The sequence below is a fragment of the Mustela nivalis genome (genome assembly GCF_964662115.1).
Source record: "Mustela nivalis genome assembly, chromosome: 10".
Taxonomy (NCBI): Eukaryota; Metazoa; Chordata; class Mammalia; order Carnivora; family Mustelidae; genus Mustela; species Mustela nivalis.
The window spans coordinates 89,008,850-89,026,522 of NC_139029.1; the positions used below are offsets into that span (position 1 = coordinate 89,008,850).

At 42.4% G+C, this 17,673-nt stretch overlaps 1 protein-coding gene across 7 annotated transcripts in view; it reads left to right on the plus strand.

The window, feature by feature from the left end:
- Positions 1-17,673, plus strand: part of NTNG1 (netrin G1) — a 344,202-nt gene that overhangs the window by 249,491 nt on the left and 77,038 nt on the right. For all 7 annotated transcript variants that reach the window (XM_082688264.1, XM_082688266.1, XM_082688268.1 and 4 more), the window contains exon 4: positions 10,774-10,946. In XM_082688264.1, the coding sequence (XP_082544390.1) occupies positions 10,774-10,946 (173 nt within the window). The remainder of the gene's footprint in view (positions 1-10,773; positions 10,947-17,673) is intronic.

A 17,673-nucleotide genomic window follows, 5' to 3' on the forward strand; every position in this document is an offset into this window, starting at 1 on the left:
GTGTCTTTGCCTCAGGCGAAATTGCACTGCCCTTACCAGAGGCCGGGCTGAGTAATCTGCTTGGGTTTGCTCTCAGGAGGTTTTGTTCCCTGAGCGCTTTCTGTAGAGTTCTGGAGGATGGGAATAAAAATGGCAGCCTCCTGATCTCCAGCCCAGAGGAGCTGAGAGCCCAAGGCCCCACTCCTCAGTGTGCCCTCAGAGCACAGCGCCCAGTAACTCTCGTTTGCCTGACCTCCAGCTGCGCTCCGAGCTCACCGAGCCTGTGACCGGTTCAAGGTAACCCCAAGCTGTGAGCTTACTGTAGCTTACTGTAGCCGGCTTCCCCATTCTAATACCTGCAAGCTCTGTGACACGAAGACACCCCCAATCCTTCTGTGACCCTGCAGGACTTGGGGCCATGCAGACCCCGCGTGGGCTTTACCCCGGTTTAGCCTCTGGAGCGATGTCCTTCAGTGGAGCAGACTTTAAAAGTCCTGATTTTGTGCTCTGTTGCTCCGCTCCTTGCTGGGAGCTGACCCCTCTCCCTGAGGTCTATCTTCCCGTCGCTTTGGATTCACTTCTCTGCCAGTCCTACCTTTCAGAAAGTGGTTGACTTTCTGTTTCTAGAATTGCTGTCCTTCTTCTCTTCAATCTCCTGTTGGATTTGTAGGTTTTTGCATTTTGTAGGCTGCCTGATGTAGTCTCAGCCTGCTACTTCCCTGCCATCTTGACTCCTCTTCATTGTCCATCTTTTTAAATCATAACTATCCTAGTGGATGTGAAGTGGGACCTCATTGTGGATTTAATTTGCACTTCCCTAATGACTAGAGATGATAAGCATTTTTTCATGTGTTTACTGGCCATTTGTATGTACCTTCTTTTTTTTAAAATTAACATAATGTATTAATTGCTTCAGGGGTACAGGTCTGTGAATCATCAGTCTTACACAATTCACAGCACTCACCATAGCATACCCTCCCTAATGTCCATCACCCACTCACCCAATCCTTCACTGCCAACCCCCAGCAACCCTCAGTTTATTTCCCAAGATTAAGAGTCTCTTACGGTTTGTCCCACTCCCCAGTCCAATCTTGTTTCATTTTTTCCCTCCATATCCCTTAACAACCCTCCACACTGCCTCTCAAATTCCTTGTATCAGAGAGATCACATGATAATTGTCTTTCTCGGATTGACTTATTTCACTTAGCATAATATCCTCTAATTCCATCCACATCATTGCAAATGGCAAGATTTTGTGAGATTTTTGGTGGCTGCATAGTATTCCATTATATATATATATATATATATATATATATATATATATATATATATTCATTCTCACAACTTCTTTATCCAGTCATCTATGGATGGACATTTAGGCTTTTTCCATAGTTTGACTATTGTGGACATTGTTGCTATAAACAAATGGGTGCACATTCACCTTTGATCACTGTCCCAGCAAGGGCTCCATCCCCCACCCCTTAGCACATAGAGTGACATCCCTCATGGAGCAGACTTCCGGAAGTTCCAGTTTTGTTCTCCACTGCTCTACTGCTTGCCGGCAGCTGGCCTCTACCCTTCATGGTCTCTCTTCCCATATATTGCCTCAGATTCACTTCTCCTCACATCCTACCTTCCAGAAAGTGGTTGCTTTTCTCCTCCTAGAATTGCTGTTCTTCTTGTCTGTCTCCTGTTGAGTTTGTAGGTGTACAGAATGGTTTGACAACTATCTAGCTGAACTCCTGGGACCCGATGATATTTAGCTCTCCTACTCCTTCACCGTCTTGCTCCACCTCCCTGTATATATCTTCTTTAGAGAAATATCTTTTAAGATCTTTTAGTCATTTTTTTAAAGATTATATTTATTTATTTGACAGATAGAGATCACAAGTAGGCAGAGAAGCAGGCTCCCCGCTGAGAAGAGGGCCTGATGTGGGGCTTGATCCCAAGACCCTGAGACCATGACCTGAGCTGAAGGCAGAGGCTTTAAGCTACTGAGCCACCCAGGTGCACCTTTTAGTCATTTTTTAACTAGCTTTTTTTTTTTTTTTGGTCCTCTTTATTACTGTAGTTGTAACAGCTCTTTATACATTCTGATTAAATACTGTTTTGACTAATAAATATAAACAGCTTTCAATATAGTTAAATTATTTAATTATTATCTGATCTATGAATCTGAAGATCAGTTGAGTTGACAGAATTCACAAACAAATGGTCAATTTGGTTTGTGAGTATAGCTAGAACCTTAGTGCTAGTTGGGTTTAGGCCAAAGATTGCTAAAGAGAATATAGGTGATGGAGAGGTTTGCACAAGGATCACACCCATGATGTCTTCCTGTTCATCAGGATTTTGACACTCTGGTGACTCAGCAGGTCTTCTCAACCCTTCTTCTCCATGTAAATCACACAGCCATCTGGCTAAAGTGCAGATCCTTCTTCAGGGAGTCTGCAGAAAGCCCAAGATTTGTAACAAGCCCTCGGGGTGATCCTGAAATAGCTGGTCCAGGGCCCACAATTTAAGCAGCAAGTGTTACAGTGGAAGTGTCAAGATCGCAGTTTAGAACCACAAGTCTACTTCTCCCCATGAACCAGTCTGCTTTGTTATGCCTCAAATAGAGTGATGTCCTAGAATGAACCTGGCCTTTGGAATTGACTCTTGACTACCACTTACCAGAAGTGTTTCTTTGAGCAAATTGCTTTACTGCTCTTGGCCACACTTTCCACATCTGTAAATTACAGGTACTTATACCTCCTTCTCCCAGAGGTAATGAGGATGAGGTGAAATAATGTAAGGGAGGCACCCATCACAGTTCCAGGTATACAGTGGAACGTGGGGTTTTCTTCTTCTGCCCGCCTTCAGTGCTAAGGAAGGGCTGTCCCTCTGACCTTTTAGTGCAAATGCAGCATTGTCAGTGGAGAGACAACTCAGTGTTACCACTGTACTTTCTTATATTGTTAGGATTAGATGGAATATTGTTACCAGAGTCTGGATCTTGGGCCCCACAAGGGTAGAAATTAGGCCAGACCCAAAAGTCAAAGGCACAGGCAAGGCTCTATTGGGGCTAGAGACCTAGATGCACAGAGGTACAGCACCAACACACAGCACTTAAACCAGCCTCTCGAAACAAACAGGAAGCTCTGCTTATACAAAGTTCTCCCGGAAAGTGTCCACTCATGTCTATTATGCTAATAAGGGAGAGGAAAGTGCTTTGTCCTGATTGGTTAGTTGTCCAGACAGCTTATCGGTGCTTTTTGGAGTGCAGGTCTTTCAGGTTTGTGGAGTCTTTTGGTTTGTCTTCCTACAGAATAGGGCTGCAGCTGTTGTTTTTAAGTTAGGCTTGCGTAATGGGCGGCATTCCGGTTCTGCGCTGGTGGAGAGGTGGGTCAGCAATAACACCCCACACAAAGTGCCTAGGCACGTGCTGTTTCTCATGTCGGGCGTATTCCTGTGGTCCCCGGTGGTCTCAGTGGCACCCTCTTCATGGTCGGTAGTCAGTCTATGTGTGTTTCATCTTATTGACTCATCAAATTCTACGTTCTTGGAGATTAGGACTCTGTGTCATCTTCTGGTTTTGAATCCCATGGGCTTTCTCACGGCGTTATGCAAAGACTATGTTATGAATTAAGGCTTACAGAATGAATCAGCCCTTTTCAGTCATAGTAGTAGCAGTAGTAACTATAGAGATAATAATTGAAACTAACATTTATTAAGAACTCTCTGTCAGATACGATCTTCAGGGCATGCGTACATTAGCTTTTCAATACCCAGAACAGTTCTTTGAAACACATCTATTTATTGTCCCTGTTTTCCAGATGAGACAGCTGAGGCCTAGCCATACTTAGAAAGACAGCATTCTACTTTTGTTGGTAAGAGCAGAGTTCTGGAGGCTGACTACCCACGGTTTAAATCCTGGTTCCATCTCATACTAGTTGGGAGAGATGGGTTTCTTAGTTCGTCAATAGGCAAAAGCATCATCTCTAATTAGTGCCAATCCCACAGTACTGTTGTAATGTTTGTACAAAATAATGCGTGAAACATGCAGAAACACTGAGCACAATGCCAGGTACTTGGAAGTATTCAGTAAACATTAGTTCTGTTTGTTTGTGTATTTGTGAAATCCCTTATCCAAGGGTCTCACGAGTCATTGGCAAAAGTGGGACTTGAACCCTGGGCTGACTGCCTTCACAATCAATAACTCATAATTTCTAAATGATGTTGCTGCAGGTCCCCATGGCAAATAATGTGTTGAGGTGGAAACCAAAAATTCATATGTCAGAGTGAAAAGAAAAAGGTCAAGGGGCTGCAGAGGCAGAAAAAGTCTGTGAAAAGCATTTTATATTTATCACCTTTTGAAAAAGACATCTTTGAAGCTCCAGTGTTTGCACTAACTCATTTTCTAGAAGCATTTATGTAGCTGCTGCCCATCCAAGGTAGAGGGTGCAACCAGAGGCTGATCCAGGTTTTGTAAGACCTGAAACTTATACCCTTTGTGACAGGAAGGGTATTCTCATGAAGGAAAAACCTTCACTGGTTTAAAAAAATGCAAAAAATTCTCATTTGTGAGAATTATAAAAAAGCACATGACCATATGGATGCATGGTTAGGGTCTTCCCCAAGGACTTGAAAGGGCCCTGATGCTAAACTTCATTCACTTTATGGTGATTCCTCCTCTGGCACAAAAGTAGCCAAATCCTGAACTCGCAAGGCAGCAAGCCTGGCTTCCCTTCCTGTTTTGCTTCAGAAAGGGCCAGTTCCAAACTTCTCTGTCTTGGTACCTCTATTTGAAACACTAGTAATAGATTATATATATAGACCTCTAACTCACAGGAAATTGTGGTGGATAACATGCTTCCCAGAATAAATATATTAAATTATCTTTTAAAAAACAGGCAGACTGTATGGGTTTTTCATACCTACTGGCAGGTGGCAGAGATCTAAACGTTGGAGGCTTTTTATAAGCAAGATTAAATTGACTCATGACAGCTGGTCACTAAAATACAGGAAGTGCAGACCTGGTTGAAAGCAAGAATACACAGGTTTTCATCACTTGCCTCACAGAATAGGGCTCACTCTTTTTTTAAGTGTGTCTTAGCAATGCCCTTATTTAACAGTGTGAGCACTGTGTCACTTATGCACAAGTGGATCTTCCAAGTGCATGCAAGTCAATTCTATCTGCAGTGACTTGGTGTGAGTCCTATGTGTGTAAACAGAATTGGTGAATAGGCTTGGCTCTCCAGAACATCAGATACTTCACTGCAAGCAAAGCCTGTTAGGTATCCACTTGTGCAGCTCCTCCCCCGCCCATAGATGTGGGAGTGGGATGACCGTGGAAGTGGATAATGAATCTGCCAGAGACAAGTGGAGGCCAGGGAAATCTGCCCTCCACCCCATCACAAGGCTGGAGGTCACAGCCCCAGGAATTGAGAGCAATCTCCCAGCATCGTGACATCCATTTTTTCCCCCCCTGCTGAGGAAAAACCTACTCTGGCAGGGATTCTAAATAAAGAATTTCAGCATCGGATTGGAATGAGGCGAACAGCTGAGCTGGGGAGAATGAAAGGGAGCCATTTCCCAATCCCGAGCAGTGATGTGATACCTCGGTGTCCACTTTCAGGGGCTCAGCCAGGCACAACAGTTGTCGCAAGAATGGAGGAAAGACAGCCCAAAGCTGGGCTGGTTCAGCACATTTACTGCTGAGGAAGTTCCAGTGTCCACCAGGGCCCAAGCAACATTGCCAAACCACCTGAACCAGGGTGGTCATCCCTGAATGAGAAGTTGAAGCCGAAGAATGCACATTCCAGGATAATTATACCACACAAATGCTCTGCTTTTGTTTTGTTTTGTTTTGTTTTGTTTTGTTTTCTCCTCTAAATTGTGTTACTTTCCTGAGTATTTCAGGGATTTTTTTCTTATGTTACGTTTCAGGCATTTGACAAATTCTCTGGAGTTTAAGTTAAATAGTGTTTACAAAGTCCTACCAATTTTATAGAGTTCCCTTTGCCCATCACAATGTCAGTTATGAAAACCAATAATAATGGCGCATGGCAATTTTCAGCATATGTCATGGAGTGTTTGATTGAGTACAGTGCCTATTAATTCTCTATTTTTAGTCCATTACCATGCTAGACATAGCAGGACAGACCCATGATGTTCCTGCTTTCAGCAAGTCTACTTGTTTATTAATCATTTGTTTATCAGGCAAATATTTTTTAGGTACTTATCATGTGCCTAGCACCCTGACAAGTGCTGGAATGTTGCACTAAAGTAAGGCAAACATGACTGCTACTTCCAGGCATTGACACTCCAGGAAAGGTGAGAGAAGAAGAAGCAATGACAACACGGTCTATGTCTAAGGCAGAGATCGCTTTACCGCATGACTGGCCTTGCCAGGGTCACAGGAGCACAAAGGAAAGGCATACGGGTGGGTCAGAGAAGCACTCAGATAGTTGACCAGTGGATGATATTTTTTTAAAGATTTTATTTATTTATTTGAAGAGAGAGATCACAAGTAGGCAGAGAGGCAGGCAGAGAGAGAGAGAGAAGCAGGCTCCCTGCTGAGCAGAGAGCCCAATGTGGGACTCGATCCCAGGACCCTGAGATCATGACCTGAGCTGAAGGCAGCGGCTTAAACCACTGAGCCACCCAGGCGCCCCAGTGGATGGTTTTTGAATGTCATTTAGGAGCCGGGCACTGAAATTTACAAGTTGACACCTGAGTGGTAGGTATTTTGCAGATGTAGAGGTAATAGAGTAGAATGTTCCAGGCAGAAGGAACAGCTTATAAGATTATCTGAAGGCAAAGTGTGACAAAATGAGTAGTGTTGCTAGTGGTACAGATGAGACTGGAATAGGGAGGAAACACCAACTTCGAAGGGACTTGGAGTCCATGTTACAGAGTTTGGACTCTATTTTTAGAAAAGTGACAAGTCTTTCAATGATTCTAAGCCAGGAACCCCAATATTTTTGTATAAAGGATTATTTTGACTCTTGTGTTGAGACTGGGCTAAAGAGTAAGCTCTGTTCAGAGGCCATTGTAATAAAGCAGGTCAAAGATGATGGAGATCTCAACTAGGATGGTGGCAATGGCTAGCACTGTATGTATTTGAGAGTTATCAAAGAGGAGGGATCTCAGAACTTGGTGAGAGATGGAGCAATGACAAGTTAGATATGATAGGAAAGAAAGAGGGAGGCATTCTCAACCAGCTGCCTAAAAGGTGATGAATTTACTAAGACAGAAACCCCAGAAGGAGGAGTAGGAGAGGGAAGCCCCAGAATTCAGTTTGCCATCTGCTGAGTTTGATGTGCCCAGCAGAGAGCTCCATGATGGAAACGTAGATACAGGATTTAGCAACATGTCAATCAGAATATCTTCACCTGGTAAGAATGGAAGGAGTGGTTCTATGGATCCCTATGGTTAACAGAGAATCTCTGAATCTCCTAAAATGTTTTCAAATGTTTAAGCTTATTTTGCATATGCTTATTATTTCAGAGTGGGGAAAGATTATGGAAGTTTGCTTTAGAATGTAAGTTTGGTATAACTCAAAGGCTTTAAGGACCACAGAGGAAATTGAAGGGACAACCTATATTAAAAGTGTCCAAAGAGGGGCACCTGGGTGGTTCAGTCGGTTAACCACCTCCTTTGGCTCAGGTCATGATCCTAGGGTACAGGGATCGAGCCACACATCAGCTCCCTGCTCAGCAGGGAGTCTGCTTCTCCCTCTCCCTCTGCCCCCACCCCTAGCTTGTGTTCTCTCCATCTCTGAAATAATAAAATAAAATAAAATATTCTAAGAGAGTCACTTAGGCTGATGGTGCTGGGCCAGGACCCCAAGAAGAGCACATAAAGAGAACACAAAGATGAAGAGGGTTCTGAAAATGAGCTTGAGAATCACCAAGTGCAAAGTGTCAGGGGAAAGGGAGTGGTCCACAGATTCAAATGCCATCGGAAGATCAAATAAGACAAAGAAAAGTATCCATTGGATTTTCAACAAAGAGGTCATGGATGATCTTGGCAAGAGAGGCCATGGTTGGTGAGAAAGAGAAAGTGAGTAGAAGATGAGAAAATGGAAAATGCAGGTATAGGAAACTCAAGAAAGGAGAGAAGAGTGTTAAAAGAGGTAGCTGGAAAAGAAGACCAGAAGCCAAGGTGAGGGGACGCCTGGGTGGCTCAGTTGGTTAAGCGGCTGCCTTCGGCTCAGGTCATGATCCCAGCGTCCTGGGATTGAGTCCCACATCGGGCTCCTTGCTCGGCAGGGAGCCTGCTTCTCCCTCTGCCTCTAGCCTGCTACTCTGTCTGCTTGTGCTTGCACTCTGTATCTCTCTCTCTCTCTAACAAATAAATTAAAAAAAAAAATCTTAAAAAAAAAAAAAAAAGAAGCCAAGGTGAGTATTTCTGCCCTTAGGATGGGAGAGATTTATGCAATGAGTCCACATTTTAAAAGCTTAAAGAGCTTTTAAGTAACAACCAACCAAACCAAATACACAGAATCATTTAAGGAAATCAGAAGATAGGACTCAATGTGTCTACAGTGAGCAGGGTAGATAACAGGAAAGAGTGAACTGAGTTGAGCCTTAAATGATTAGCTTTTGGACAGGTGAAGATGAACCATTAATTGGAAGAAATCTGAGAGAAATAAGACAAAACAGTCACCTAATTTCCTTTCACCTTCTTTTGTTAGTCAAAGAATATTTTCTCAACAAATATAGAGCCTTTAAAATGGAAATTGCCTGTAAGTCAGAAAGTGACTTCAAGTATGAAAGTATTAACAGTTAAAGGATATTTCATCCAATTTACAATTACTACTTGTATTCTTGGTCTTCCCATATGAAACAAGCATAGTCTTGGGGTCATGTTGTTCATTTCCTCATTTGGAATTTTTAACAGCAGAAAGGGTGCTAAATCAGTGTAAGTTGGTGCTTCTGTCACCTAGGTTTCTAACATCTTCCATATACAAAAACACACCCATAAATAAAGGTGCTAATGTTGGAAGGGGAAAGATCCTTTCCCAAGCAACTTAACACAAGTAACTCCTTGCATAGAGGAAAATGTTATAAGACCTAGCTCATAATTAAACGCTGTCTATTTCACTTAACTGAATTATTTTTCTCTTAGCTTTTTAGAAGACTGTATGCGTGTTAATATTAAAGGTTCTGTTTATTTGTTTAAACTGAATAGGTATTGTTTAAATAGTAGCCTCTCAGCTTATTACAATTTACAACTATACAGAGGGAAGAGTAGAGGTACAAGTATTACAAATTGTAGCAGACCCCCGATGAAGAAGTGTGATCTTATCCAGGAAGGTTTGGGGAGTGGGGAGTGGGAATTACATTAGCGGCTACACCTTTTAGTTAGAAGAGAGGCCAGTAGCTCTCAGTAATAGTCTTAGCCTGTCCTTCACTTCCTTGCCATAAGTTTGGGTCAGTGTTCCAAACAGATCATCCATTCACAAGACAGAAACTTGCTTGTTGCTATACAGACATTATAGAAACCAACATCAGTTCTTAAAGAATCTTATTTTCCTACCAAGAAAGACTACTGTCACTTTTTCCAATTCATGATATGCCCCACAAAGGAGAGCAAATGTAAAACCCTACAACCTTTCCTTGTTTTTATGTAATTTGGCTTTCTATAGTTTTGTCCTAGTTTCTAGAAGAGGCAGGACTAGTTTAAAAATGCACACACATCTACAGACAGACAGACACATACACACACGTAACGTTTTCAGATTCCAACTCTGACAGGTCTTGTTCCTTTATCCCCCGTCTCGGGTGTCTTAGCTCTCCCCTGTGTGTGGACACGTTGCTTCCTGCATACACCATTCTGGCCTCTGGTCATGGTGATCCTGTCAACCTAGGTTTTACTTTCCCAGAGGATGTGGCCTCTGCTTGGGATGTTACAATTTATAACTTGCTACCTCAACAAATATCCAGTTGGCCTTTGCAATTTTACAGTGCAAGACTTTGGGTAGGAGAATGTATTTTTGTGGAAATTGCATATTCCATTGTTGCCTCTCATATATCACAGCTCTCTTCACAGGCACCAAAGGCAAGACATTTGCTAATGACCTCAAACCCCTGCCACATATAGTCTTTTTTTTATTTTCTAGGCTTCTAAGCATCTTTTATCTGAGTCATTTGGACCATTTGTGCAAGACTTGTAATTACCTTATTTGCTGTGACTAGGAAATCTAAGGACTATTCAGATTTATTAGAGGCCTTGGCGGGAAAACTTTTGATCTGGGGTAATAATCATTTTAGAGCCTGGAATGTGGGTTCTCTGATTATGATCTGCGTGGGTCTATAAAATAAGCCTAAACGGCAAATTGTCTTCATGGTTATCTTTCCATTTAAACAAATAAGAATTGTCTTTCTGGTTTAAAGAAAAACAGAAGATAACATTGCTCTTCAAACCCAAATGAAATTGTCATAGATTACTAATACCACAAGAAAACTGCTTACTGGTGGCAATATTTTGGACACCTGTTGGGAAACCCTTGATTTTGTAGTACAAGTGTCTTATGGGACCTTCAGGCTTCTACTGAACAGAATGACTAATATTGGGATTCCTTAAAGGGTGGGATGAGACAGACGGTATCCTAACCCCACCTCCTCCCCCTTGTTGAAAAGATTCTAACGGTGGGGCCTGCAGTTCTACATTTTGCCCAGAGCTTCTATGTAGTAATAACTGTGGGGTGTAAGAGCCGCCACTGCAGGAGATAGATGGGTAAAGCCTCCGTGATCGTGATTGCTAAGACCAACTTGACTTACAGTGAACTCTTGTCTCTCTCCTGCTTAGGTGCAAATGTAATCTCCACGCCACTGTGTGTGTGTATGACAACAGCAAACTGACCTGTGAATGTGAGCACAACACCACAGGTCCAGACTGTGGGAAATGCAAGAAGAATTATCAGGGCCGACCTTGGAGTCCAGGCTCGTATCTCCCCATCCCCAAAGGCACTGCAAATACCTGTGAGTAACTTTGCTCTCTAACACCATATTCTGTGCAAGATGAGCTGACAGTTCCTCTCAATTTCACTTGCAATTGTGCTGTTCCTCTTACGGCTTATCCTATTCCTCTTCAAAATGCGGCTAAAGCTTTAGTCTCTATTTCACCACTTGTAAGCACATTTTCACACTTGGATCATCTGTTAAATTCAGTCTTCCAACATTCACATCAAATGTGTTGGGAAATGATGGAAATCAGGAGACATTTTTTCTAAGTGGATGAAACAGGAAATGTTTGCTTTCCTCCCCAAATTAATTTCCTATTAAAATAACAACAGCCTTCAAAACTCCCAGTGGGAACTTAATTTTAGCCATAGGCAACTCCAGAAATTCTCTAAATGTTTCTAATCCCTTTTCCCCTACTGGGTAACTTGAGGGATGTTTTGTCCAGAAGATGCTTCCCTGTCCGGTTTTCACTACAGCCTAACTTCACCTGATGAATTAATTGGCTTTTTCCAAATGCCAGCTGTTGAAGTCATGCCTGGCTTGGATCCTGTTAGTAGAGCCACCTTTTGATACTAAGCATGACTGTGTAGGCCTGCAGGTACCACATTAAGAAAAGGAATGTCTGGGGCGCCTGGGCAGTTCAGTGGGGTAAGCCTCTGCTTTCAACTCGGGCCAAAATCGGGCTCTCTGCTCAGCAGGGAGCCTGCTTCCCTCTCTCTCTCTGCCTGCCTCTCTGCCTACTTGTGATCTCTGTCTCTGTCAGATAAATAAATAAAATCTTTAAAAAAAAAGAGAGAGAAAGAAAGAAAAGAAAAGGAATGTCTGAGCTCATGTGAAAAGAGCGCAGGCCTTATTTGTGCTTCCAGGAACCACAAGAGATACCCCATTACCACCCCTGTGTGCCCCACCAAAATCCCTGAAGATCCAAAGGAAGACATGCTCTGACATGCTCAGGGAAAGACATGATTATTTCCAGAATAAACTCCCCAATTCCATGGATGGACCCATTAGCCACTTGTGAAAGCCCAAGGTTTGTCCTCTTTCAAAAGTAGAGAAAGGGTGAGGTTGAGAATATACCCATGAAGTGAGAAGTAGCAGAAATAGCAGGATAGTGAGCAGTGGGGGAATGAGAGCTTAAAAGCCACTGGCTCTTTGTGAGGCTGAGAATGTTATCAGGTACTTCAAAGGAGCAGCTGTGAGAAGCCAAAACCTAAAAACTAATATCACAGGAACCAGGACCTTATCAAGTTAAATGTAAGAGTAATGGAGCGAATAACAAGCCATGAAGTACGGGGGCATGAAATTATGATAAAATTTCTATGAAGCAGAAAAAAATATTCTTCAAAAGATTCAAAAAATCTCTATTTGTAAGGGGATTCCATTTCTTTCTGTGTTAAAGAAAAAAAAAATCTAGCTCCTCAAATTAATACATAAAGCTCTGTTGAGCAAAAACGTTGATTTTTCAAGGTGATTTTATTAACAGAGACTCTGGGCTGTCCTCAGTTGTTCAGGGCCATAGACTCATGAATTCAGAAGGAATCATGAGGTTATTTGTGTGCAAGCTTCTGTGCCTGACTACCAAGAATCCTTATCACCACACTTGTCACATTTACTTTAAAGGTTTCCCTCAGTGGAAGTAGCTCCGATTTCATTTTCAGTGTCTGCTGCTTCTTTAGGGTGACAGGATGGAATGGAGGAAGGTTCACAAACTCTTGTTGGCATTCTGGTTCAACCTCAGGACCAATCAACTTGTCAAGGTGACCAGAAAGGCCGATGAGGTGAGGCCGAACTCCAGCTGCGTTGGCTCCTATTGTCACATAACAGTCCTTCAACCCATAAATGAGCTTCAAAGACTTGCGTACTTCAAGACATTTTCACCAGGGACCCCTTCTTGCACCATCCCGGATTTTTCACTACAGTGGATTTTTTGATATATTCTCCATGGGAATGATGTATCCCACATCTTTTGCGTATTGGAGAAGATCCCCAATTACTCCCTGGCCAAAGGAATGCAGCCTCTTGCAATTTTCTTTGTGGTCTCCACTGCCCATCTATCCCTTAGTTTTTACTGGCCTTCTCCAGACTTTTAGACTTTTTCCCATCTTTTTTAAAATACGAAGGTGACAGAGGGACACAATGCCCAAGGAGGCTCAAGTCAATGTTCCAGTCTTCTACATGGCAGAAATGAGATGAAAGATTTCAGAGATGAAAGAGTCTTGCAGTGGAAAAACCTTACAATGGCAAGAACTCCTTAAACTAAATTTCTGACACATCAGAATGTGCTTTCAGTGTCTGAGGATGAAAATAAGCAATTCAGTGGCTTAGAACACAGGTTACAGGTTCAAATACAGTTTATCTATTCACTGGCTGTGTGACCTTGAAAAAGTAAACTAACCTCTCCAGCTCTGTTTCCCATCTGTAATGCGAGAATAATAGCAATTCTCACCTCCTAGGGATTTTAAGAGAATTGAGCAGGCTACTGCATGTAATGTGTTCAGCATAACACCTGTCACAAAATAATTGTTCAAAAATAATTTTAATTTTAAGACTTTTTTTTCATAAGGCATGCTTCTTGATTATTGGACAGTTTTAATTGTTGTAAGACCTATTTTTTAGTAGTTCACTGATTTCTTGAGTATCTCATCATTTCCAGTGAGCTTTTTCTCTTTAAGTAGCAAAAGAGCTATATTGACCCCAGTTTCTTTTTTCTTTGTATTAACATCATCAAATTCCATTTCATATAATAAGATTTTCTTGTCTCTTCCTGGGTTGCTTGCCCTAGAAGTCTTCTAATTTTTTAGTGTAGTGATGTCAGCCAACATGAGACTTCTGGCACTCTTATGATTTTCATTTCATGCCAGTTTTTTCTTACACACAAGCATACATGCTTGTGTGCACACGTACACACACACAACGCCAGGTGGTACATCACAGGTCTGTTATTTCAGAGGCTCACATAGTATATGCCATATCCTAATACAAGAATACAAAACCTAAGAGGTATAAAAAGATTGGCTACAATCTCTTCACCCTCAAGACGCAAGAACTGCAATGCCTTTGGAATTGAGGCAGGGTCCCCAGGGGGCAGGGCTGCTGGGAGGAGGCCTGTATGGGGGTTGGAGGAGGTGGAAAGCTCCAGAACCATCTGAGACCCTCCCCCTTTGCTGTCACCCAGGGTGCAGGCCACACCTGGTGAGTCACCTGACCTACTAATGCCCCGAGGGCTTCTAGTCCTGTCTGTCCTCCCACCTGGGCTTCTGCAGAAGTCTCTCTCCATCCAGACCAGCCACAGGGCCACACTGCATCCTTACCTCAGGAATGGGCCCCAGGGTGAAGCAGCCCGTGTGTCAGCAGCATCCTCTGGGTCCCCAGCTCAGGAAGAGCCGTCCCCAGCTCCGACTTTCCCACACTAATATGCACACTGAATTGGAAGCAAGCTGATACACTAGCCTGCTGATGAGACTGGGACACAAGGCATACCTGGGGCTCTGGGTCCCAGATTGCAACAAGGACCAGCCTGAGGGGTCCTCCCAGACCCACTCCCTCCCAGAAAACAGGGGCAAAGATGGATACCCCCCATCCCCTAACCTGGTCCCCCTTCCCCACGTGCTGACTCCACCTGGGTTGGGAAGTCTTGGAGAGGCCCCCAGCCTGCCCCCTGCCATGTACGATGCCTGTAGACTTGTATATGACTCCTTTAATATTGTAAAGATGCCGATGTACAATTGTGTGTCTGTGTAAACACATTACGTTCCCAGTTCATGCCATAAATGATGCTCTAAAGTGAATGACTCACACGCAGGCATTGTCTCCTCTCCCCCCACCCCGCACCAATGGGAAGAACCTGCGGAGCCCCCCACTCCAGTACAGCCCTAGCTGGGTCGGGGGAGGGACAGGGTCCTGAGCTGCCGTTATTTATTGCATTTGGGTGTTTCCTCCCCTCTACGCCTGTCCCCTCTGGGCAGCACAGATTCGGAATTCTGATTCACAGCCCCGAACCAGATGCGATGGGGTGGGGGGTGGGGGACAAGGCAGACAGAAAATGTCCGGGAGGCTTTTGAACCCAGTCTTAAATGTTTGAGATTTTTCCCTCCCTGGCACTGGGTTGAGGTCGGCATCCTCAGCGCCCCGCAAAGCAGTATAAGGTGTTCATCCGTGGCTCAGGCCGGCCCAGGGGTCCTCGAAAAAAAAAAAAAATGCCTACAAATGCCATGCATCCTGGGTAATCTCTTGATTTAGCCGAATCTCAGCAGCCAGGATCATTTCTCAATAGGAAGGTCAGTTCCTGCCCACTCTTAGCAGAAGAACTCAGAGAACTTCATTAAACCAGGAACTTAGAAGATCTTCCTTCACAGACAATTGACCCAGCACTCAGAGGTACCCTAAACTGGGACTTCGCTGTGAATGGTAGGACTTTGGAAGTCCTGAATTCTGAAGCATCTCCAAGGCCACATTTGTAAGAACTGTATAGAGCCAGGAAAGAAGAATGTAGAGCTTCAGTGTTCTAAAGTAGAGCCATCACTATAATCTGTGAGACACATCACATGTCCCTATGCTTTTCAATACAATAGACTTGTCAGAGGCAGAAGTAATAACTCTTGCGATTATATCTTTATACACCATGCTTTTTATTCAAGACCCATTGTGTTTTCTTGGTCTTTTAAAACCATATATATGTGTGTGTGTATCAAAATGTTTTCCTTATTTTTTCTACAAAGTTTGTGTTTTCTCTGTAAGAAATCTTTCTTCTCCCTGTTGATCTTCATTCTATTTCTCATAGTATTCACAGTGTCTTTGAATTTCATTTCTGTCTTCCATGTACACAGCAACTCTGTCCAACTTCATGCTTCCTTATGATTCACTTGATTGCTATTGTCCAGCTCCTGAATAAAACTATTAAGTAACACCTTTTTAAATGTCCAGTCCTTGTGGAATAATACACAATGTTTTTCTACATATAAATGCCGAAAACTCAACAGTCAACCTTTAGGAATTATAACTCTAAGAAAGATACTATAATATTGTCTACACCTTTGCTTCCAAAGGTGTGTTCTATGACCTTTTAAAGATTCCATGCCAAAGAAGTTTGGAAAATGCTATAAACTAGAATGACTCTACGACTTTCATATTACCTTATTAAAAAAAATTTGAGAATTCTATAGTAAAGTAACTTATTTTACTCTGTGTTTCCCAAACATAAATGTTCACAGAACACTTAATAACTTTCTATAAAACACTCTTTCGGGGACCTTCTGCTTTAAGCAATTTCCACAGCCTAGTGATAGAAATGTCATGAAGATAGACAGAAAGCCCATCCAGTTCCACTGTATTCAATCTTTTACTTTCTTCTTACCTACACAGTCTAATATTCTTCAAAGAGAGAAAATTAAATTGGTCTGGCATTGACATTATTTGTTTGTTCAGAAATCCAACTCGAATTGTTACACAATATCTAGGGCTCCTCTGAGTAATGGAAAGTAATTTGATGATTGTTCTATTATTTTCTCTTGTATTAAATTTGCATTGACCAATTTATATTTTCCCAGGTGTGCTCATGTGTATGTCATTATCCAGACAATTTCCTAAGTGCTTTACATGCATTAGTTCATTCTTAACTCACGGCACTCTTATAGATGCCATTAGTTTCTTTTTATAGACGTGGAATCTGCTGACTGCTGAGCTCAGGTACCCTGTTTAAGGTTTCCACCACTAATCAGGGTGAGAAGGAGGATTGGAACCCACGTATGTCTTGACTTCTAGGACTGCACTTTGCACCGTATTGCTTTTCAGGTTAAAGTTCAGTTACTTCTTCTGTTCTTCACTGGGGTCTGAACCTTTTGACACTTGCTTAGATAAGCCAGCCTTATCTAAACCTGATTTCTCCTACTTCTCTTCCTGGATTTCTGCTTGTTATTTTTTTGCCTTCAAATGCTCCCTGTCTGCCCTTGTTTCAAATTTTCAAGCTCTCCACACCGCCTCTTCTCAGTCTACAGTTTTTTTTTTTCCTTGTCCTTTTCATCAGTTCCTGTGGTTTTAGTTCCTAGTGACATTGGCTTAATAGTAATCAGTCAATTACAGCCTGGAATCCTTTTTGTGAATCCAGACTGATTTTTCCAGCTGTCTAGGAAGATCTCAAAGTCAACATGCCGGATACTAGATTTATTCCTTTCTCCAATTGCCTTTCTCTCACTCTTTATTATAATTCTCTCAAGATTGCTCCTCTAGTGCAGCCTACCTAGACCCTCCCTGGCAAAATCAATTGCTCTTTTCACTCTAGATTCTTGATAGTATATGTTCACTTGCAATCGGTTGACTTTCTATAACCAAAATTGTAATAATAATAATAGTAATGGTAGCTTCTGTTTATTAATAGGATAACCATTGGCTCTTATACTTTGTGAAGGGCTTTAAGTGCTTTCTTACATTAAATCCTTACAATGGTCCTCATGGGGTATGTACTATTTTTATCCACATTTGACAGATCAGGAAACACAGCCACACAAAGATTAATAAGTAAGTTGTCCCAAGGTCCCACAGCGAATGCATTACAGAACAAGATTTAAACTTCAGTCTACCTGACTTCAAGAGCTAAAATGTTAGCAATTTGAGAATTGAACCATGCTGTATTCCTGGCCTTTATAAATGTCTGTGGGATCAACTGTTTGGTGAGTGAATAAGTCACCCTAAATAATGCTGTAATGTGCACATGAGTACATTGACCTCCCATCCATCTTCCCATGTTTCC